At 34.4% G+C, this 24,563-nt stretch overlaps 2 protein-coding genes across 6 annotated transcripts; one reads left to right on the forward strand and one right to left on the reverse strand.

Annotated features, from left to right (window-relative positions):
- Positions 1-1,067: 1,067 nt before the first annotated feature.
- Positions 1,068-3,107, forward strand: LOC138909437 (uncharacterized). Its single transcript, XM_070200636.1, has 3 exons — positions 1,068-1,179; positions 1,354-1,864; positions 2,603-3,107. The coding sequence occupies exons 1-3, from the start codon at positions 1,068-1,070 to the stop codon at positions 3,105-3,107; spliced, it is 1,128 nt and encodes a 375-aa protein (XP_070056737.1).
- A 4,381-nt stretch (positions 3,108-7,488) lies between these two features.
- LOC104085405 (putative zinc finger protein At1g68190) lies at positions 7,489-12,904 on the reverse strand. Of its 5 annotated transcripts, none has more exons than XM_018767077.3 (6): positions 12,576-12,904; positions 11,303-11,873; positions 10,026-10,343; positions 8,459-8,680; positions 7,978-8,261; positions 7,489-7,904 (listed from the first exon to the last, which is right to left on the reverse strand). In XM_018767077.3, exons 2-6 carry the CDS (start codon positions 11,828-11,830, stop codon positions 7,772-7,774), a joined length of 1,485 nt encoding a protein of 494 aa, XP_018622593.1. In that variant the 5' UTR covers positions 11,831-11,873; positions 12,576-12,904; the 3' UTR covers positions 7,489-7,771. The 5 variants fall into 5 exon arrangements, with proteins under 5 accessions (XP_018622593.1, XP_009587718.1, XP_033509102.1 ...); XM_009589423.3 differs by having other exon boundaries at positions 8,453-8,680; positions 11,303-11,865; positions 12,576-12,901; XM_033653211.1 differs by having other exon boundaries at positions 7,489-7,892; positions 12,576-12,901.
- Between the last annotated feature and the right edge of the window lie 11,659 nt (positions 12,905-24,563).

Raw genomic sequence — 24,563 nt, forward strand, 5'->3', positions numbered from 1 at the left:
TGATAGAAGATGCTATGAGTTTGGAAAACATGGACACATTCAAGCCAATTGCCCTGATATATGATTGGTGACAAACAACTATTCAAAACGTTCACCAAACTAGATGGAGGAACAATCACCTTTGGAGATAAATCAAAAGAAAATGTAATTGGAGTTGGAAGAGTTCCTTTCAGCTCAACATGTGATGTAGACGAAGTGTACCTGGTTGATGAACTTGGTTACAATCTTCTCAGTATCAGTCAACTATGTGACAATGACTACGAGGTTCGTTTAAAATAACATGGTTGGTTCATTGAAGACGAATCAGGTAAAATTATTCTCTATAGAAATAGGGACAGAAATGTCTATACTATCAGTAACTTAGATTGTCTTGGTAACCAAATCTGTCTAGCTTCTATTATTGATGATCCTTGGTTATGATATAGAAAACTTGGTCATGCCAGCATACATACTATACATAAACTTTCCAAAAACGATCTTGTCATTGGTCTTCCAAAACTAGATTTTTCAAAAGATCAAATTTGTGATGCATGTCAACTAGGAAAACACAATAGGCCCTCTTTTAAAGTTAAAAACATTGTCTCTATTACAAAGCCTCTTCAACTCCTGCATATGGACCTTTTTGGTCCCACTAGAACTGCTAGCATAGGTAGTAAAAAATATACCGTTGTTATAGTAGATGATTTTTCTCGATTCACCTGGGTTATCTTTCTAAGTCATAAAGATGAGGCATTAAGGAATTTTAAAGTCTTTTGCAAGAAGGTGCAGCGAGAAAAAGGTTACTACATATCCTCCATAAGAAGTGATCATGGAGGAGAATTTGAAACTAAAGCATTTAAAAATTTCTGCAATGATCAAGGGATCTCTCATAATTTTTCATCTCCAAGATCACTGCAATAAAATGGAGTGGCAGAACGTAAAAATAGAACCTTGCAAGATATGGCAAGAACCCTGAATGGAAAAAATTCTCTCATACACCACTTATGGACAGAAGCTGTAAGCACAACATGTCACATCATCAACAGATGCCTAATTCGACCTATTCTCAAGAAGACTCCATATGAACTATGGAGAGGAAAAGACCCAACATCAGTTATTTTCATCCTTTTGGTTGCATATGCTTCATACATAATAATGGAAAAGACAATCTTGGTAAGTTTGATCCCAAAAGCGATGAAGGTATTTTTCTTGGATACTCTCCCTCTAGTAGAACATATAGGGTTTTTAATAAGCGCACTTTATCTATTGAATAATCTATACATATCATTTTGGTGGACACTATCCCTCGCTTAAGGAATGAACAATTTCCTGAAGATGAGGAAATTTTCATAGTTCCAAAGTCTATCAATACAGGTGAGAACACTCTTGATGAAGTAACTAATCAACAAGATCAGTCGACTAACAGTCCTACAAAAAACCAAGGATCTTCTACAACTGATCCAATAAATTATATTGAAAATGAGCCAATATTAGTTGTTCCAAATGAATGGAAAAGTGAGCATGGATATTCACATAAGTACATGATTGGAGACCCTCAGGAGGGAATAAAAACCAGAAGATCATTAAAGCAAACATCGAACGTTGCTCTCATATCCCAGTTCGAACCAAAAAAGGTGGATGAGGCACTTGGGGACAAAAGTTGGAAAACTTCAATGATGGAAGAGCTTGATCAATTTGAGAAAAATAAAGTATGGGAACTCATTCCTAAACCACCAAATGCATCCATTGTTGGAACAAAATGGGTGTATAGAAATAAATTGAATGAATCTGGACAAGTTGTGGGAAATAAAGCTAGACTGGTCGCACAAGGTTATTCACAACAAGAGAGAATTGATTACGAGGAGACCTTCGCCCCTGTTGCCAGGTTAGAATCAATTCGCATTCTATTAGCCTATGCTACTCACAAATATTTTAGACTATTTTAGATGGATGTGAAAGATGCTTTCTTAAATGGGTTCATCTATGAGGAAGTATTTGTTAAGCAACCTCCAGAATTTGTAAATGAATCATTTCTAAATCATATCTACAAATTGTCCAAAGTACTGTACGGTCTAAAGCAAGCTCCTAGAGCTTGGTATGAAAGGCTGAGCTCATTTTTAGTCGAACATAGATTTAACAGAGGCAATATTGATACTACTCTTTTTATCAAACGATCATCTCTAGGTAATTTAATTGTACAAATATACATAGATGATATTATTTTTGGCAGCACTAACCCTGTCTTGTGCAAGGACTTTTCAAACATCATAAAAGGGGAATTTAAAATGAGTATGATGGGGGAACTAACTTTCTTCCTTGGGCTTCAAATCAAGCAAGTACAGAAAGGGATCTTCATTAGTCAAACAAAATACACAAAAGAACTCATCAAAAAAATTGACATGTCCAACGCGAAGGCCATAGGAACACCTATGAGTTCATCAACTACCTTGGATGAAGATAAAGACGGTAAGAATGTTAATGAAACAATGTATCGAGGTATGATTGGCTCCCTACTCTATCTTACAGCTAGTCGACCAAATATTATATTTAGCGTTTGCAAATGTGCAAGATATCAGTCAACTCCTAAAGAATTCCACTTGCATGTTGTTAAATGTATTATCAGATATTTGATAGGGACAGTCGACTATGGATTATGGTACGAAAGTTTAGATAATTTTGATCTCAAAGGTTTTTCAGATGTAGATTTTGCAGGAGATAAAATTGACAGGAAAAGCACAAGTGGAATGTGCCAGTTACTTGAAAAATCTCTTATGTCCTGGAACAGCAAGAAACAAAGTTGTGTAGCCCTATCTACTACTGAAGCGGAATATTTTGCAGTAGGCAACTGCTGCACACAAGTACTATGGATTATGCATCAACTATTAGATAATGATTTACGTATTAACTGTGTTCCTATTATGTGCGATAATACTAGTGCTATCTGTCTATCAAAAAAATGTGTGCATCATTCGAGGGCTAAGCATATTGAGATTAAGCATAATTTTATACGTGATCATGTTGCTAAAGGTGATATTGTGTTAGAATTTATAAATACTGAAAATCAGTTAGTGGATATTTTTACAAAACTTTGCTTGAAGAAAGATTTTGTTTCCTTCGTAACAAAATAGGTATTTGTACAATTCTCGTATTACTGTGTTTAATGTTTTCCTTAATTGTCTTATTCTAATTTTTGTCCATATATTTTTTCGTAATTTTTGTCCCAAAAATCTTTTAATTACTTGATTAGTTGGTACATGTATTAATTGTGAATTGACGGTGGGCTCGCATAAGGCAACTTTTCAGTTGTCCTTCACATGTCTCTCCGAGAATCGAGGCATCCTCTCTAACCCTTCTTAACCCCTTATCCCTCGATCATATATCTCATTCTCTCAAAGAAACTCAATCTATATCTCTCTGTTTTCTTTTACTCATGGCCAAAACCAAACCCTCTCCTTCCTCCTCCATATCCAATAGAAGTCATCGCTTCAAGAAGACCAAAGATGATCCTGTTGATACAGAATCTTCAGAAAGCACAGACCATCTACTGACCGAGGAAGATTCCAGTGACTCTCAAGAAGACATTCTCATCTCCCAAAAGAAGGCGAAAAAACGACCAATGGAGTCCTTCCCTAAACAATCTTCTCAGAAAAAGGGAAAACCTGAAAGTGTAGAGTTTGGCCCTGAAGATAAGATGAACTTCTATGGCTCTGAAGAGAAGGCTAGGTTTTTTGCCTTCAAATGAAAGTCGATTGCTTTTGGCCGCACTGTAAGTTTAAAGTCTGTGCAAAACTCTCACTGTGATGTTATGTCTGTTTTCGAAACTCAAAAACTTGTCTCTCTATTTGCTACTATTGGTGATATTGTCTATGAAGAGCATGTGTGTATGTTTTATGCAAATCCGTTTGTGAATGATAAAGATGATCTAGAATCCATGGTTTTAGGAACTCGTATCATTCTAGACTCTTATCAGTTTGAGAAAATCTTTGCAACAAAATTTGTTGGGTACAATATTTTTGTGCAACACTCCTGGCCAGATAATTTTGAAGTGTCGTTTGAGGAAGCCAAGAGCACCTGATATAGGCCCAAAAAATTTGAAATTTGAACACCGTATCCTAGCCCACATTATTGCTACCACTTTGCTACCCCGTACTGGTTCACTGAGTACTCTGTCTCTCAGAGATGTATTTGTTCTGTATTGTTTGTAAATGGTAAAAGCTATCAACTAGTTTGCCTGGGTACGTCAGTACATGCTTGAAAGCATCAGGGATGTGTCATTTTTTTCGAACAGTTTTTCCTATGGTTTACTAATCTCTCACATCTTGAAAGTTATGAAAGTGGATCTGTCTCTCAATGCTCCTAAAATTATCTCCAGCACCTATGACAAAACTGCCTTTGCCATGATGGGATATACCTTGATTGAGGGAATATGGCTTAAGAAAGACAAAGAACCAGAGTTCATCCCTCCTCAGAGCACTAGGGGGATCAAATCTGAAGCCAGCAAATCCTCTTTCTCAGATCAGTTGCTGCTGATGCAGCAAAACATTACAGGTATCAAGGAGTTACTAACCTCTATGCACGAGCAGGTGGACAAGATCAAGGCAGTAACTAAGAAAACTGGAGCAGATGTGGCTAAGCTAAGGATCACTCTCCAAGCCACAAGGAGGCAAGGGATCAGGCCCATGCAGGATGTAATTGAGAAGCTGACCAAAGTCACCAAAGATATTGATGCTTCTTATGACAATTTCTGCACTAAAGTGATCAACACCCTGAAGTATTTCCGTGGAAGGAATTAAGTGTCTGGGATGCTTAGACAATCTTTTTATTTTGTTTTATGTAGTGGTAGTTAAAACTATTTCTTTTGGTTGTGTCTTGGACGAGCATATCAGTCGACTATACTCAGTATAACTGCTTAGATGTATATATTTTTTACCTGCTTAACTAGTACTATTATTGCAAATTATTTTTCTTGCTCTTTTTGATTGATATCAAAGGGGAAAAGAAAGAAAAAGAGTACAGGTACAAGACAAGGGGGAAACACACAAGAACCAGCCTCAAGACAAGGGGAGCACACTTGAAAAAAGGAAGTAGCCATAAATTAGTCAAACTCTTTTTAGATTATTGTCATCATAAAAAAAGGGGAGATTGTTAAGTTTAGAATTTTAATAATGATCAATAATCTAAAAGAAGCCTTGATTAATGACATATCTTTGTATGCAGATTTGGAAAAAAGATCTTACTCAATGGTTATGTATTTTGAACTTTGTTTTACATGAAAAATGAATCAATCAGTCAATAAACAAAGAAGGAAAGTCAATCAGTTAGCCTTGTCAAAGATTCTCAAGGAAGCAAGAATGGGAAGAGAGCTAATCAAGGCCAAAGATCAAATCCAGAAGATTCTGCAGAAGCTCAAATCAAGGAGGAATGATGGAAGCAACTCGTCAAGATTAAGGATGAATCTAAATACCATTTCAAGCTAGATTCATGAGGCTACCCTTGGGTATTTCTCTTAGATGTATATGTCTCACAAGGAAAGGACTCCTAGAATTGCTGCAATACAATTCTAGAAGACAAGGAAATAGAAGACTCATCAAGCTATAAAGGAAGAAGCAGAAGAACATTCAACACACGCAACTACATCATATGTTTCTAAGCCTTTCTAGTTCTTAGTACAAACAATGTATTCTTGAGTTTATAAGTGTCACAAAAGATAGGAAGGTTTAGAACATAAAACGAGAGTTGTGTCAACATTGGAAAGAATAATTGTCGATGTATATCGTTGTTGGTGAACGTACTAAAACCATCAATGCTGTAAACATTCATCAGATATCTAAGAGAACCCTTTGTGACCCAAGGGAACTGGACGTAGGTATCACACCGGTATTGAACCAGTATAATAAATGTTGTGTCTTCTTTACCTTTCTGTTCATTTAGTTTATCTCTACTGAAATAAATAATTGCGCAAAGTCTAGTCGACTAAATTCATACTTAGTCAACTAGGATTTTTTAATCGGTTATAATTTACCCCCTCTTGTACTTTCACATTTCGTTTTATACCACGATACTTGAATAAATGAGAAGTTTTAAGTGTAATCTTGATTTGGTGTATAGTTGATATTAGGTATGGAGTTTATTAACAAAGAAAGATTTTGAGATGTAGGTTATATGCATGTGCATACCCCATCGTACTCTAGTATTTACTGGTCTTTACTCTTTAGCATACCATGTCAATTCCTATAAGAATGTGTAATAGTGTGCAGAAATATTAGAAGTAAACAGTTTTTTAATCTATGATTGACCCCAGAAGTTTGCTTGAGACTTCAGGTTCAATATTTCAGCATAGGACAGTTACATCTCACAAAATGTTGAAATGACATGATTTCCTACTGAATTTTGTAGGAAAAGGGACAAAAAGTTAAGAGGAAATGATCTCCTATAACCATTTCTAGTTTGATTAGAAGAAAATGACTTATAAAGATTTAGTTTTGTAATTATAGTTCCTTTATGTTATTTTTTTTATTAATCTCTTGCCAAAAGAGTGATATAACTTAAACAACAATAAATAGTGGACTACAAAACCAAATCTTCCCAAAAATAAGGTGATAGCATCTCTTCCGTGCGTGTGTTTGTGGTGGCGTGGATGAAGTGATCTCCATGTCCACTTACAATTTGATTTTTAGAAAATGACCCTACAAAGATCTCATGTGTTATTTTTTAACTAAAATAACATTTGTGATGGATTAGAAAACCAAATTTCCCCATAGTTATCGAACAAACACAATGGGTAAGGGTCAGTATGGGGATGTCAAGAATCAGAATCAGAATCAGAGATGCCTTGATTTGAGATGGATCATCACACATGGATGCTACCCAGTTGAGCACAATTCACTAATTCAATCCCCTTTTACAGCCACAGAACTAATCTTTAAATAATTCACATCTTGATGTGATATAGCCCTTTTAATGTTAGTTGGGACAGAAGGCAGAAGTTCAGAGGCGGAGCTAGGATTTCAAGATTATGGGTTCGGGATCCTAATTATTTTAAGTTACTGGGTTCTAAAGTAATAATTTGTACATATTTAATAAACATTTTAAGATAAATACATGATTTGAACCAAAGTGACTGGGCTGATCTCGCAGCAGACACTATGGCTCCGCCTCTGCGTTCATAGAATCTATCCAATGAAGAATAATAAGAGAGCGAGCGCCATTCTCAAAGAACATGTTGAACGGGCATAGAGAAAACGAAGTGTGGAGGAAAAGCATAACACAACTTCAATTTTTGTGTTATGGAAAGACGGGGATCCAAAATTTAAAGTTTATGGGTTTTCATAGCAATCTTGAGTTATATATACAATAATAATTTGGTTCACAGTCTAACTTCTTACTACAAGTACAAGGTTTGGGCGAAAGCTGCTGGATTTACGAGAACCCATATACTTGAGGCTAAAACCGCCCCCGGTTATGGATAGCTTGCAAAGTTGGACTAGGAATGAGAACTAAAAACACAACTTCAGAAAACAAATCCTGTTTAATCACTTTATATCCATTGTGTTGCTTCTGAAAAGCATAAGATACAGAAAAAGGGAAATGATAACAGCAAACATAAAAGCCAGCATAAATGTAGCTCATTTCTGTTAAAACACAAAAATGACGCTCTACAGTAGGAAACGAAGAAACAATTAGCAGGAGCGGACATACAACAGATGTTCAGAACAATGTCTTGAGTTACTGAGCGATGCTTGATGATATGTACACAAATCACACACATTCAACCAGGGCAACTTTAAAAGCTTCAAGACATACTAACTGCATCAGATTCATATCTGTCCACCTTTACGATCCTCCCTTTTATTGGATGCTTTTTTAAATTAGTCCTGGATCTTCGAGGTGTATTCCGAGCTTGTTTCTCAAACCTGAATACAAAACTAAAACATGCAGTAACGAGCTACCAAACAGCATATGGACATATTTAACATCAAGAAGGAGACTTGTACTTACAGCCGAGCCTTCTTTTTTTCTTTGTGCATTGCTAATTGATTCTCTTTACTGTCCAACTGTGAATTACATGAAAGATCCTGCTCGTTGGAAGCGGGTGAATCCACGTACTCATTACCACTGCTTTCACTGCTCAGCCTTGATGCTGAGAAGTACAAAGATGAAAAAGTTGTTCGAATTGGAGGAGGACAATCCTTGACTGTGGGAATGTGTTCATTAGAGGTAACATGGCTTTGGCCGGAGTGAGTTGGCCGTCTTTTGCAGATTGATGAAGCTGTTGATATGTCCTGTCATCAGTTAAAAAAACCTCTAATAACATAAATAAAGTTTCAACATATTTGCAGGCTAAAATTATGTAATTAAAGGTCGCTGGTAGAAATCTGACTCAGTTTCTGCAGTACAAGAAAACTAGATGTTTCGTCGAGTGAGAACAAATCATATTAGAGAAAACCGTAAATTAAGGCAATATATTGCAGACCTCAACCCTCTTGACATAGCTATGATCTGATCTATCCGTCGAAGAAAAATTCTCCATAGATGAGCATGTCATATCCTCCTCATTAAACAATGTGTTGTTCAGATCTTGCTCCTCGCCAAAGAGTTCTTCAAAATTTTGGAAGGTCAAATCAACATCAGGCATGTTGGAATTGTCAAAACATCCTTCTTCAGCATAAGGTCCTAGATCTTGCAGATTTTGAGGCCAAAGCTGCAGAGTTCATATAATGATCAAGCTAGTACACAGAGGCGGACCTATGTTGTAAAGAGAGGGTTCACCAGCACCCGGAAAGTTCAGCAAAGATTCCATGTATGCATTGTATATGCCTTTAGAAATTATTGATATATTAGTAGTGACACCCTATATATAAAGCAGATTTTGGTTATATACTTGCATTTACGGTTCTAATCCCTTATCAAATTGCATGTTAATAATAATAAGGGAGAAGAGAAGAGAGCTAGACATTATCCCTGAATATTGTATCTGCATTTAGACTCCCATAAGAGCGCGCATGTCTAACAATCATAAGGAGAAGAGGTTAAGGAACAGACAAATAGTGCGGAAAATCATAAGGGGAAGAGGAGAAGAAACAGGCAAATAGTGGTTTGACCTCGCTAAAAGTTTCATTCTAAAGTCATCACCTTGCATCAATGCCAAGATTGAAGACAGTACATGGTGCTACAAAAAGAAAATTTATTTATCATACTAGACTAGATTTCAGCCTATGTTTCTTAATATTAGGTGTTAGTGACTGTAGGTAAAGATTTTAACAGCACATGAAAACTCTTTGTAGCTAATTGTGCTCTGTAAGATAAAGTATTTTGCCAGCATAGCAGCAAATGTAATGCATGGCTTGCTTCTTTGGTCCCTGAAATTTCTAAGTAAAGTAAAACTAGTTTGTTTGCCTAGAAATTTCTAAGTAAAGTAAAACTAGTTAGTTAATGAGAAGTCTTATGCTTTAGCTGGTTTGCGGACACTGTCCCCTAAATGAAAAATGTGGCTCTCAGTGTTCCTTACATCCCTTCAGACAAATCGCCGACATTAATTGATTACACGAAGAATCCCCTTAATGACAAAATGTGAGTGCCAGTGTTCCTTACATCGCTTCTGACAAACTTCCAACATGAACTAAATACACACACAAAAAAAAAAAAAAAAAAGAAGCACGAGGATAACTGCAGATAGGGATCATGCACCTATACCAGACAGAAAATGAGAACTTCAGATTTGAAACTGAGAAAGATCTTGAATTTTGGTCTAGTTACATGATCAGAAGGGTGAAAAAGTTACCTATGTTGGAACCAACTACACCCATGATATTTGCGCATGCATTCCTTTTTCTGTCAATTTTGAAGACTTTATGCTACAGTTTATTCCAGAGACAAAACATTATCTTTAATATCCTAGGAGAGAATCTAAACAAGACAAACAATCTTGCAATGCTTCTATGGGCGAGGGCAGGTTTTGCCATCAGCCTTGAGTACTCCATACAAAATAAAACGTCAAATGTGTGAAAGCGGGATAAGGGAGAGAATAACATAGAGTAGCAGCAGACCTGACTACTCTGAACTGGACTTTTACATTCCCAAAACGAATCTCCATCTGGCAACGGTAAAGGAAAAGATTCAGCAACTGAACTTTCATGAGTACTGACCCAATCCTGAAGTTCAGGGCCAAGATCAAGTGAACTCTGCAAGCGATCAGATTTGCTATGCATATTCCATGAAGTACCATTCTTGAATGAAGAAACATTATTTTGACTTTCTCCACTTGTTAAATTGTTACTGCCCTCTGTCAGCTGAAGTCTTTCCAAGTCAAGAATCTGTTGTAGAATGAAAGAAGTGCTCTCCCGCCATTTATGCAAGCATAACACCTAAAGAAATGAAGCAAGTGATTATAGTGGTACGAAGGCCATATATGACTTGTAAAGGATATACAAAGAAGCTAATACACTTCCAAAAATTACCTACAAAGAAAGTAGGGAGGATGTTATTATGTAAGTTGACCTTATTAACTATTGGCATTCATAAAATAATCGAACCTTGACAATTAACGAACATGATATGAAAAGATGAAGACAAGAGTTTGAGGAGTTACAATGTAAGGTGACTTATTGCTATGATCTACAGTCATATACAAGGATTTATCCCTTAATGGAGAAAGCTAAATTGCATAGCCAATATTAATTAGGTTAACTGCATTAGAATCACCCCTTCTATAATTAAAATGCGGAAGATTATACTGGTCAGACAGTCAGGGCGGATAACCGAATCTATAGCCGAAATTATCGGGCACGTGAACCCATGGTCCCTCCGTCAAACTAGGTATTTTATGTACGTATTTTCTAGAATTGGTCCAATATTATGTATTGGCACCCATGCTCCATAAAGGTTGAATGGTGCACTTGGTTCAATTCTTAATTGTTTACTCAAAAGAACAGGTATCAATTCCCACTTAAAACTTTTTTTTCTTCCTCTCTTTAACTGCGCACCCATGTTGTAGAAATCCTAGATCCGCCTCCGTGGTCAGTTGACATAATCATCCTCATACTTATATGCATATTCCTACTTAACTATAATCTATCTCAACAATATTTGTATGAGCAATCCAAGATGTAAAGTCATCTTTAATTTAGTATGCTAATCTCATGCTTAATTCAACCCCAACATGTAGAGATACTAGTATTCTAGACCAACTTTGGAAGCACTTCGCCAGAAACCATCAACTTACTATTCGAAATTATAGTGAAAATATGATAAAATCTCCAACATGCTAATTCAGGATTTCAGGAAAAAGCTGCAAAACAATAGGTATTTAGTTACTGATGTCTACCTTAGTGTGGTTGTTACTTGATCCCACTTCACATTCTGCAGAGACAACAGGACCTCTGAAGTCGAGTTCAGTAGCCAAGGAAGAGGCCCCAGTTGAGGAGTGAGACCGTTTGACAATTTTTGGATTGACCTTGGCTCCATTTACTGTTCCATTTGATGTTGAGATGAACTTATCTGGTGGAGTAGTATTTTCCAACTCATTCAAGCCGAAACCCCACAATGCTGCCAAATCCTTAGCAGAAGGACACCCCATATAACTAGTGATCACTTTTCTTAGGTGTTGAGAAGATAGGTCATGATGGCGGCGGTCACAGTCACGACACATGAACATTTGATGATCCGAACATCGAATATAAGCCAGGTTGTATCCACAAGGCTCGCAGACAAGGGTGCGCGGATGCCGATTAGAAAGGGCATTGGCTGAATGAACTTTAGCATCACAAGAAAGGCAAAGGTGTGCTGCATCAGACTCACAATACACCACTGGCTTCAATAACATGCAGAATTCACATGTTTTCTCCATTTCCATGTTCACAAAACAGAACGACCCTCGAAAGAGTTGCTCTGCACATCTAAGCCATACAATATACTCTTAGAAAAATCTCTTCTAAGACCTCCAAAAGTAAAAAGTATAAATTCCAGCTCATAGTAAGATAACTTTGTGCAAGATCTTTATCAATTAACTCTCAGAATCAATGATGAACTCAAATGACAATTGCAGAAAGAATTCAGTGCAAGAACATAAGCTAAATATTGGATTAGTTTTCTGTTCTTATCAACTAAAATACTCGGTGATGAATGGAAATTACTAATATCTATCTATACCAAACTCCTACAAATTAAACATTATGCATAATTAAACAATTTACACTTTCATAAAGCACAATAGAGATTTCTTTATAGATAGTTCAAACTATTATAGACTACAGTAAGTTATTCAAAAGATTTCAAGAACTCCTCAATGAAAATCACAAGAAGCAGCAGCAGCACGGTGCATCAGGCATCCCGCGTTCACGCAGGGTACAGAGAAGGGTCGCACCTCAAGGGATGTGATGTAGTCAACCTACCTCAATGCAAGCATTAGCGGCATTAAAAACAAGAACAAAATTCTAGTATATATTAATCAAACCTGTAGTACTTAGTAGTAACATCAATTGTTTCTTCACTGCAATTTTCTAAAAGAATTATCGCCAAGACACCTAATTAATTTCTATTAATCACATTAGGAAAAACAAAACTAAAACGCAGAAAGAGTTTCAATTAAAGTAATGAACCTGTGATTGTTGGCAAGAAGTCAACTTTCTTGAATCAGCAAAAAATATGAAACTTAATTATTTAAGTGAATTTATGAAAGAGAGAGAGAAAAAGGATTGAGGGTAAGGGGGTATATGGAGGAGAGTCACAGGAATATGCATCTTATCATTCATGATCAGCAGCACTGCCTTTGATTTCTCTTGATGTACTTGTCATTATATGTGCTTGTTATCTTCTTTTTTCCTCACTGGCTATTCAATATTTATATTAAAGCCTGAATAAATTTGAATTTATGCTCAAAAATCTATATTAAGAAATAAAGTATTTTCTGACAAACACGATAACATGTCAGGGTTCGAATTAAAAATATATAAAGAAGTACTAATAAATCTACCGCAATACTTGATGATTCATTCTTTGTTATCTACTTTTCTCTCTATCACTATCTCTAAAGCAAAGAAAGACAAAAGGGACACTTTTTGGTATTACGTGGCATTTTTCTGTATGGGTTTATCTTAGGTGGATGATAACACGTAAGCTAAAGGTGGGGCCCAAAAGCGTTATCTAGGTCTTTGCATGTGAAGTGGAGTGATCCATTAGTTGGTGGTTCAAGCGAATGTAAGGTTGCCACGTTAGGGGTAAGAGATTAGAGATCACTGCTTACAACGGAGAAATATGGCCGTACAATCCCAGACTCCTCTAGCTTGGAAGTAGCAAATAAAGTTCTCGTTTCAACTTTCAACATAGATATTATTTTTGTCACCTCCCATAATTCATTATAACGTTATCGTTAGATAAGCTAATGGTGATGTACCAACTTGATTATTTATTTATTTTTTTGAAATCATAAGTTTTATTAAGTAAAGAATTTAATGTGTCTAAAGACCATGAATACTCAAAACAAGTAAGATATAAAGTAAAAGATGACAACATCGAATCGAACCATAAACAACCACTAGGATATCCCAAAATCCGGTGTCATAAGTGCATGAGTATCAGCTAAAAAGTACAATAATAATACAACATCTGTCTGGAATATGAAATAGACAGGATAAAGAAAATAAATAAGATGGAAACTCTGAGGGCTGCGGTGCGTAGCATAGAGAGCAGCTCACCATAAAGCCTCCCCAATAGCTACGCCTACGCGCCAAGATGACCATCGAATGAACATGTCAGATCCTACACATTTAGTGCAGAAGTGTAGTATGGGTACGTAAATCAACGCGTACCCAATAAGTATCCAGCCTAACCCCGGAGAAGTAGTGACGAGGATATCGACACTTACTAGTAGTCCAATAAATAAAATGCAGGAATCATAAATAGGCATGAAATACAACAAGATCAATAGAATAAGGAACAGTAGATAACAAAATCCGTTAACAACAATTATCAGTTAAAATGTCCCCAAGAGCCACATGCTATCTCAACAAATAGGAACCCTCAATTAGATATCCGATCTCATGACATAAAGAGAGTATTACGTAATTTTCAAATTTAATTAAGAGGGTAATCTCATGGGTATTCGGACTCTTAGCGATTTCACGCATGAATTATGCCAAGGTCGTTCGGCCCGATCCATATAGTCGTATACATATACTGCCGAGATCGTACGACGCGATCCATGGATGCATCCCATAATATATATATATATATAGATATCGCCGAGGCGTTCGGCCCAATCCACAGGAATAAGGAAACTCTTCGAATTTACGAATTATATATTTACAATTTCAGGGTAAGTCCATAAATGAATATAAATTCTCCTCAATAATTAATAGTCCGCCAAATCTCTAGATAATGAAGCTCGATTTAACATAAACTTTAACCAAAATCTTACTTATTAATTCAAGCAATTCAAACTAGAAAAAATGAGTTTAAATAGTGCAAGTAATAACATAATAAAGGCTTACGTCTACCCGGACATAACATGAATCTAGCTACGTACGGACTCTCGTCACCTTGTGCATACATAACCCCCACAGCAATTAACACATATATCAAATACATCACCCAGGGGGTGATTTTCCCCTCACAGGGTTAGATATGAGGCTTATCTCGCTCTGAAATTCTATAACCGCCTCTCTAACACCTCAAACAAATGCTCATCGATCCGAAACTAGTCAAACATCATGCAAATCAATCAAAATATACTCCAAGTGTATAATTTAATAATTTATAATAATTCTTAACTCCGCTCGAAAAGTCAACAAAGTCAACCCTCGGATCCACATGCCCAGATTTCGAAAATTTTCGAAGATAAACTTTACCAATAAATACCACAAACTCAAATATATAATCTATTCCTAACTCCATGTCCAATTTCGCGGCCAAAATCTAAAAATATCAAATTCTAGGTTTTCTCCTAAACTCCCACAATTTCCATAAATGTTCATGTTCAATCCATATATAACTCATGTATTTAACTTGCAATAAGTGTGAATCACTTACCTCGTGTTGCTTGATGAATAACTCCTCAAAATAGCTCTCCAAATTCGGCCATCCAAGTGCAAAATGAGAGAAGTGAAAGCTAAGTCCCAAATTAAAAACAAGTCTACCCAGGCCCTTCTTCTTCGTGATCGCGGGAATACCTTCGCGACCGCGAAGGCCAAAATCAGATGCCCCAGATTCACTCTACGCGAACGCGACAAAATCAACGCGATCGCGAACCTCTGCCTAATCAGCCTACGCGAACGCGAGCCCAGCTCTGCGAACGCGAAGGCCAAACCTTCATGCCTCAGACCAAAACCTTCTGTAATCGCGAAGAACAACCTTCCAAGCCCAGCCCGCTAACACTTCGCGTTCGCGACCCTTGCCATGCGAACACGATGAACCATCAGACCAAACTTCGTGATCGCGAGCCACTATGTGCGATCGCGAAGAATAACTTCGCCAGCTCCCAGCCAACACTACGCGATCGCGATGAACAACCCAAACACCAGAAACCAGCAATCACAAAATAAAGAAAAATGGTCTGAAACCATCCCGAGATACACCCGAGGCCCCTGGGACTCCGTCCAATCACACCAACTAGTCACATAACATAACACAGACCTGCTCGAGGTCTCAAATCACACCAAACAACATCAAAACTACGAATTGACGATCGAAACTTTTCTTTAAACTTTCAACTTATAAACTTCGACGAACGCGTCCGAATTACACTTAAATATTCCGGAATGACGCCAAACTTTATGTACAAGTCACAAATCATGAAACGAACCCATTCCAAGGCTCGAAATCCCAAACGGACATCCATAACATCAAAATCTATTTCAAATCAAATTTAAAAAATTCTAAAACCTTCAAAATGCTAACTTTCCACAATAAGTGCTGAATTGCTCCCGGGCCACCCGATACTCAACCTGAATACACGCCCAAGTCCGAAATCATCATATGAACCTATTGGAACCTTCAAATCCCGATTCCGAGGTCGTTCATTCAAAAATCAGACCTTGATCAACTCTTCCAACTTAAAGCTTTCGAATTGAGATTTTTTCTTCCGAATCAACTCAGAACTTCCCGAAATTCAATTCCTAACATACGTACAAGTCATAAAACATGAAGTGAAGCTACTTAAGGCCTCAACCCGTTGAACAAAGCGCTAAGGCTCAAAATGACCGATCGTGTCGTTACAATTTTATTATTTGTAAACTAATTTAATTTTATAATTTTGTCTATTATTTTAATTTCAACTTACAACAAAATTTTGATGTTGAAAATTGTGTTTTGAGGAGTATTTGAAGTGAACAGATAACTTTCTGCTTTCGCACACAAAATCTTCAACTTAGTAAAATTCATGTCTAGAAAAATACTTTCAAATATTCTTTCAATTTCAATTTCAAAACTTATTTTTTCAGTTTCAACAAATCGATAGTCGAAATCATTCCATTCAAAATCTGTTAAAATGTTGTGTTTCTAAATTCTTGTAAGGCCATTCAACAATACAGTTCAGAGCTTGTTGAATACCCTTACAAATTCTATAATTTCTCATATTTGTAGTAAATAACGAGCTAATGAGTTTTATGACCAGTTTTACGACAATCCTTTCCTGTTTTGGAAGCCTCGTACCATTGGTCCGGACGTACACAAGTTTGTGTCATAATATATAGTCTCGTGACCGGAGCTGTCAAAACGGGCCAGGCCAGTCCAGCCCAGTCCAAGCTTCATGGGCTTTTAAATTTGGTGAATTAGGCCGGGCCTGACCGCCATATGAATGGGCCTTAAAATGGCCAGCCCAACCCATCCCTAAGAGGGCCACGGGTTAGGGCGGGCCGACCCTTCAATTATTTTTAGAAAAAAGAATTTCTTTAAATCCTTAAATAGTTTTTTGTGACATAGTTGATTAATCATGTAAACAACTTCTGTTTGCTTAGAACATATAAAAAACTTGATATTTGACGATGAATCTCGTAATTAAAATGTAAATTCTCTATATCTCTAACTCCTCTTTTTAAAAGTTACGTGAATATTTTCTTAATACTTTTCTTTCATTTTTCTTAGATTCAGGAATTGCTTCAATAAGTTTATATGCTGAGGTTTTTAATTTAGGATTAACATCGTTTGCCAATTTCATCATTATAGTCCATAAATGTTTTAAATTCCTGAAATTCGCTAGTGGTCATATTTTTTTTATATTTAAAGTTGATCTTTTTCTATACTGAAGAACAATTTAAATATTAATAATATATTAAAGTAATCCAAACTGATCATTGGCCACTTGAAGTAATATTTTCTTTTGATAAAAGATTATTTTGGTCACCTAAAACTTTTCGAGTTCGTTATTAGTTAAGCAAAAGAAAAACTAATTTTGTCATATTACATGCATGTCAAAAATCTAAATTCTAGTTGATATGGAAGGGTAGATGAGCAATCTAGGGTTGGAGAATGGGGATTATAGTTAATTATTTTTTTAGTTTTTAGTTTTTTTAAATATTAAATATTTAATAGTTAATTAATTTAAATTTAATTAATTTTTGGCCCACGGGCCGGCCCAGGCCCAATTTCGGTCAAGCCTCAAGGGCCAACGGATTATCTTCGGCCGAACTTTTAAACCTCAATTTTAAATGGGCTCAAAAAATTCTAACCAAACACTACTCAAATAACAGGCTGGTGAAGCCAGTCCATTTTGACGGCTCTACTCGTGACCACGGTTGCAGATCTAAAATTAGTAATGTCAGCACTTAATTTCCCTCTAAAACTTGAAGCTATTAGACGATGATTCAGACAATTTAATATAGTGCGTAAAAAAGTTTGTCCGACTGTTTTCTATCACTATCTTTTACCAATAAAGATTTTCAATATCAATATATTTGGCCAAAAAAAAAAAAAAAATACTCACACTTGATGAGGACATGTTACATATCTAAATTTATAATACAAGTGTTCTAATCACTTAATTTCTTAGATAAAGTGTTAGAAATTCAACATTGGACATTTCCTTTTCATGTTAACTATGGTAAAATAAGTACTTCTTCCGTTTCAATTTAAATGACACACTTTTCATATTAGTCTGTTTTAAAAAAAAATGACACATTTTCATATTTAAAAATAATTTAACTTTAATTTTTTTTATTTTACTCACTTTATCCTTAATAAGAAGTTTTTATAGCCACATAAATGTTATAACCCCACAAAGCTGCCAATTAAGCTTTTAGGATCACATATTTCAAAAGTTTTTTTTTATTAAACATTATTTCATGTTTTCCCACATCATCTAAATTGAAACGTAGGGAGTAAGATTTAGTTGGGGACCTTTATAACATACCACTCTTCCCCGTTAAGTCTTGAAAATAGCAATAAATTAATCATCTTTATGTGGAAAAAGAATTCTCCTTTTTGTCATTTTATAGAAAAGTTAATTAGATTTTTATTTTAACAAAACCAAAACTATCTGATCCAAAAGACAGATTTGTGATTTTTGGAAATCAGAGCAAAATGTTTTCAGAAACTGAAAGGATTTAAAGGTAAGTCTTTACCAAAACTAACAGAAATCTTTTCCAAGTAAATTTTCTCTAACTCCTAATCCAAAAGCACAAATTTTCTCGAAAATTATTTAGCATAATCTAGTTAGTTTTTCAAAGAACTATGAGAAAGCGAAAATTATATTGCAATAGTGTTCATGTTAAGTGTCCCAAAAGTTTGGACTACCTTTATGTTTTCACCTAATGTTTTAGCAAAATAGATGTGAAAATAGCATCGACTAACCAGTTTTCGGAGTAGTAATTGAGAAATATCCACGTTTGTAAAGTCATTGAAAAATAACTATTATTTTGCTGAATCACGAAAAGTTCCAACATAATATGCTGGATTAGGGAGCTCCTGCATGTAAACTTCCAGCATATAATATTGGAACTCCAGCACATGGAAAGTTGCACCTGGATTATGGAGCTCATGTGTATAAACTTCCAGCATATTATGTTGAAATTTCATCACATTATGATGGAATCTCATATGTAAAAAATTCGAACTCCAGCATATTATGTTGGATTTTTAGGGTATTTTTGTTCAGATTTTTATCTTTACAAGAAAAAATGGCTAAATTTTGATCACTTTTAAAATTGTGACTATTTTTCAATTACCAATTATAAATCTGGCTATTTATAATTTTTTTTTTTTTCAAAATAGATTTGTGTTACCGTTCATAGGAGTACTTAGTGAAAAGAAAGTGATCTTAGATGGAAAGACCCAAATCTTAGTAAAAGGCTTACAACCAAAATCATTTGTTTTGGCCCACGAAAATTGCATAAGAATTTACAAGGGATTTTTACCTAGCTATACTATAATAGAATCCTATTTATCACATTTATTTAAGTTCTTTATTAATTATTTTGTATATCTATATTTACAAGTTATATACAAAACCATAAAAAAAAAAAAAATCAAAATCGGCCACGGAGTTTTAAAAAAGAAATATTTTGAAACTTGTGATATTCTATTAACATTTCTGAATGGCCATAAATATTTGTTATTAAAGATAAAATAAAAAAATTTAAATTAAATTATTTTTAAATTTAAAAATATATCATTATTTTTTAAAATCGGATTAACAAAAATATCATTTTCCTTATAATGGAAGGACTATTTCTTTTTATTGTACAATTTTGGGTAGGGTAGCCTGTAAATTATACTGTAAACTAGGAAATTTTTCGCGCTTCGCGCGATTATGAAAAAATACTATTAAATTTAGAAATGATCTTTTTATAAATTTACTTTAGAAGTGATAATTTATTTCATGTATATAGATACGAAAAAAAGAATAATTCATATCACCGACTCCAACTTTGTTTGGAACTGACGTATAGTTATTGTTGTTGTTGTTGTTGTTGTTGTTGTTGTTGTTGTTATTGTTATAAATACGAATAATAAATTTAATTATATATATCAATAAGATCACAATATAAATGTTTTTAGTTGAATTAGAGTTCAAATGAACTATATTTTTTAATATCAAATATTCCTTAAAAATGAAAAAGGGATTTTAAGAAATTTGTTCATATATTCTGTGTTTGGAGAGCTTAACCACGACCCTCTTAGTCTAATTTCAAAAACATGTACATAAGAACTTATTTTTCTTTAATTATATAATAAAACTTTTACTTGATGAACTTTTCTTCTATTCAAGTAAAAGAAAATGAAAAATGAAACAAAAAACAGGGAAAAAGAGAAAATTATTTTTGTATTCCTTTCCTTTTTAATTTTTTGCCTTTCATTGTTCTTCTTTTTCTTTCTATCATCATATTACTTGATATTCCTCTCAGTTTTCATCATCTAAATGAACTCTTATTATCGACTTTCCTCTTTATTATATTGTTATTGACTCCTATATTACGACTCTCTGTTATCCTCATCTACAATACATTTATTGTGCTCACAAGTTTACGAGAGGTATGTTAAGACCCTATAGCCATTCATTCTTTGCTTGACATAATAATTGGCGGTATGTAGCACACTCCTTCACCATCTTATAGAATAAGCTAATCAACAACAACAATAACAGACCCAGTATAATCCCACAAGCGGGTTCTAGAAGGGTAGTATGTACACAGACTTTACTCTTACCTACAAGAAGAAAGAGAGGCTATAAAAGAAATTAACCAATGATAAAAAAATATCTGCTCCAAATGCGTAAAATTAAATTCTAATTTCACGCTATTTTTTCCCTTTCTTTTACCTTTTTCTGTTTTTTTTTCGTATTCTTTCTTTTCTTATATCTATCTATCCATTTATCTTTTCAGAAAGAATGTCTACTTATGTTTTCTTTCTTCTCTAACTTTTCATAACCAGCAACTCCTTCACTCTAAAATACACTTTTCATCTTCAGTATCACCCGAAGTATACTAAGATTTTCTTTAATCTCAAAAAATCTGTTTATTTATTTTGGAAGCTAAATTTTTCCTATCAATTCAATACACACAACATCTTCACAAATTGGAGAGAATCAACGATGTTAACAAAAATTTCAAGCTTTGGTCTCATTGACAATTGGACAATCCGAGAAATTTATTATTTGGGTCATTTTCATTGAAGATATATAAATTATCTGGTAACAAATAACACCTATCTCAAAATAGCATCAACACTTATTATTATTGATATAGTTTTTTTATCTTAGGAATTAACAAATAAATATGCTCACAGTCTTTCAGTAAAATACATGAAAGACATCAAAGTATCTAGGCCATTTACATGAAATCGAGAAATTGAGAAGTATAAACTATTTTTTTTAATATAAAAGATAATTGACATAAAAACTATATGAAATAATACCTTTAGAAATTTACTTTTAGTTTAATAAAATCGATACTTATTAGATATCAAAATAGGAAGTAGGTCCCAAAACAGAATTAAAAAAAAGAAGAGAACAACATGAATTGAAAATCATAATTATCACCCAAAAACAACACATTAATGAATCACCAAAAAATAAATAGTATTTCAAAACAATTATTACAAAAAAAAAAAAAAATACTAGTGAGTTACCCGAAAAGGATATTAGGGTAAATAAAATTACATTCATAGTAATAATATTCTTAGGTGAAAACTTTTCTAACAATAAAACAGGGAAAAAGATTCCAAAGCAACTAACCTGGCTTAAAAATATATTACATTAGTCTCTCTGAGCAACTTGTCACCTTTCTATCATATTACGATGAATAGATAATGAGAAAACAACACGAAGATTTCTACTAATAATAAAAAAAAAAAAAAGAAACATGGAGATCTCTAAAGTTTTGCATGATACAAGTCGTTCATTTGAGTATACTTACAGTTTTTGCCCATTACTGCTTGCAATTAATCTCAATCATCTTTCTGTTCAATCACCACATATTGGACCTCTGCATTATTTGACAAATATGTTATCTTTCAAGTGATTGAATCTTATTAAATACAACAACCCCACCGCCGTACTCTTCTCCATTTTCTTGTTGCTGACATTGAAGTAGCTTTTCAAACTTCATTAGAAGTAAAACGGAAAAAAACTTCTTCATGAGAAATAATAAAAAAGGATAGAATATATAGATTTTGTCATAGAAGAAATAGTTAAAAAGTAGAGCAGATGATTGAAAAGGAACTTGGGAAAGAGAATGTAAAAGTAGAAGAATGAAGAATCATTTTGTTTCAGTAAAAACGGACCGAAAATGATCAAAAGTGAGGGAAATGAATTATAAATGGCGGCCAATTAAGAGACGTGACTATTGAATTTTTTTATTTATTTAGGGCACATTACATAAATAGGGGAATTAGCCAAAAGATAGATAAATCTAAACCCTAAACTGTAAAAGGTGCCATGTAGATATACAAATTATTAAGGGATTCGCTTCAATTAAACTGTCCATATCGAGATTGTGTCTGTTATCACTTCATGGTTTCAAACATTCAATTTTGGACTTTCAGTGACATTTCAAAACAAAACCATAATGATGCATGAATCATTTTCATTTTATACAAGTATTCAAATATTTTGGGGGTAGAAGAAAAAGAAAACTTATGCAGCATTAGTAGATGTACAAATCACGTGTGTGAGGCCAAAAGCTCACCATGTTTCAATGTTGATCCTTCAGTATTCCTACAAAATAATAACAATAAAATTTCTCAAAGAATACCGAAACGAAATGGAAAAAGGGATACACTATACGCGCACTACCATCAACAAAAACAAAACACAACACTTCTACCAAATGTTTTATACATAGATAAAGAATATGTTTTCAATGTGAATACAGCCTGAACTAACAGAGATTACTCCGGGTAAAGAAAAATACGAAAAAAGAAAATCATAAAAGGTAAGAGTGTTCCCCTGTGGACCTTAAAAGTAACATTTTTTTTTCCCGAGAACTATATCACCAACATAGCAAATTTCACATGCCTCGCATTTCTTCACATGATGCAGACCCACTGTTTATAGACTGGAATTTGAGAAATACTTCATTGAAGCATACAACTAAAAGTTTATCCCCCAAATTCAAAACCTTCACATTCAATCAAATGCACACTAAAAAGGAAAAAAGAGAAAACAAAAAAGAAAGTAGGATGGGCATGCAGGAAAGTAGCTGTTGGCACTATTATATTAATTAAAGTTACCATAAAAAAGGAAACTAATCTATAGATATACACAACGAAACGGAAGAAACACGTCTATTAATTTAAAGATTTGGAAGTTACGAACTGTATGCGAACGCCGTTAAATAGGGGTAGTGAAAAATAAAACGAACTAAAGGAGAAAAGGGCAAAAAAAATGAGGAAACAGATAGATGCAAATCCTGATCAATAAGCCTTGTCACATCACGGGGCATTGCCCCTCAATTATATAAATATATAGATATTGAGGCGGAAAATAAACGACCTTAATTTGATGATCATGAAACTTATGCTTAGGGAACGTACTATGGAGTTATTTTATTACTTTTTTGTTTTTTTCTTTCCTGAAGCAAGTTACAAGCATTAAGCTGTATCTAAACAACAAATCTATTTGGACCAAAAAGAAAAAAATATATATATATCTATCGAGAAAATCATTTTCACAAACAGCTTTTGCGACTATGCTAGCCACCTATTGTCTTCTTTATCTATATTTATCTCAAATAATATTATTTTTATTAGGAAATTCTTTAGTCTCTCTTCTTTTAGTAGCAAAACAAAATTGACTTGAGATTTTTTTGCATAGTTTCATTCAATTATAATCATATTTTCCTTTCAAAGTTTGAAAACTTGAACGCTTCAATTAAGAAAATTATACATAGATCATATTGAAATGTATGCAAGTGATCATCACCATCCGATCGGAGAAGCTTGAATCCATTCCTTGTTCATTTTCTCCTCAAAAAAAAAAAGGAAAAACAAGAAAAGAGTCTTCTTGTTCTATAGATTATGACCGGTTAGGATACTCTTAACGGTATAAATTTAATCTAAAGCGGATAATATCATATGTTAAAGCAATGGCTTAATCCCACCGGAAAGACCCTTGTGTCTATGGATTTAGTGATGCTTAGTAGAAAAGAAGGTGATGAAAAACTAAAGGTACTGAATGAGGCACATACATAATAGTACTGCATGGGGTAAAATATGTTCATATTTAATGATCCCATGAGAAAGCGACACGTGAAACCGAAAGCAAAAGATAGCTGAACCAGAAGGCAATGATCTTGCTTGTCACCGGAGAGAATGATACTCATAACGACAAAATTAATGCTGCCATCCGATAGCATTCAATGAAGAATATTCTACAACATTAAGTGCATGATCCATTATAGAAAATATGGCATTCACTGCCCGCCGTTACACATCCTTCAATGACCCTCATAGTTGTCATTAAATATGAACTTAATCCTAGGACATTGTTCCCTAGGTGCAGCTATAAATAGTGAGCTCTACCATCATTGTAAATGAGAGAAATTTTCTCACAAGCATACACTATATTCTATCAAAAGCTCAATAACATTTTACTTTCTTGCTTATCTGTATTGTTCTTATTGCTCCCGATAGCTCTGCGCTCGGAACCAAGATATCTG

This window comes from Nicotiana tomentosiformis, chromosome 4 (assembly GCF_000390325.3).
Source record: "Nicotiana tomentosiformis chromosome 4, ASM39032v3, whole genome shotgun sequence".
Classification (NCBI taxonomy): Eukaryota; Viridiplantae; Streptophyta; class Magnoliopsida; order Solanales; family Solanaceae; genus Nicotiana; species Nicotiana tomentosiformis.

Bases quoted from the DNA above. Each gene is read 5' to 3' on its own strand.
- LOC138909437 (XM_070200636.1), top strand. From the start codon at position 1,068: ATGGAGAGGAAAAGACCCAACATCAGTTATTTTCATCCTTTTGGTTGC. The intron at 1,180-1,353 runs GTATTTTTCTTG...CTATCAATACAG, and splicing joins TGATCCCAAAAGCGATGAAG to GTGAGAACACTCTTGATGAA. The intron at 1,865-2,602 runs GTTAGAATCAAT...ATGTATTATCAG, and splicing joins ACCTTCGCCCCTGTTGCCAG to ATATTTGATAGGGACAGTCG.
- LOC104085405 (XM_009589423.3), bottom strand. From the start codon at position 11,830: ATGGAAATGGAGAAAACATGTGAATTCTGCATGTTATTGAAGCCAGTG. The intron at 10,344-11,302 runs GTAGACATCAGT...TCATTTCTTTAG, and splicing joins CAAGTAACAACCACACTAAG to GTGTTATGCTTGCATAAATG. The intron at 7,905-7,977 runs GTAAGTACAAGT...TGCATGTTTTAG, and splicing joins GAAAAAAAGAAGGCTCGGCT to TTTTGTATTCAGGTTTGAGA.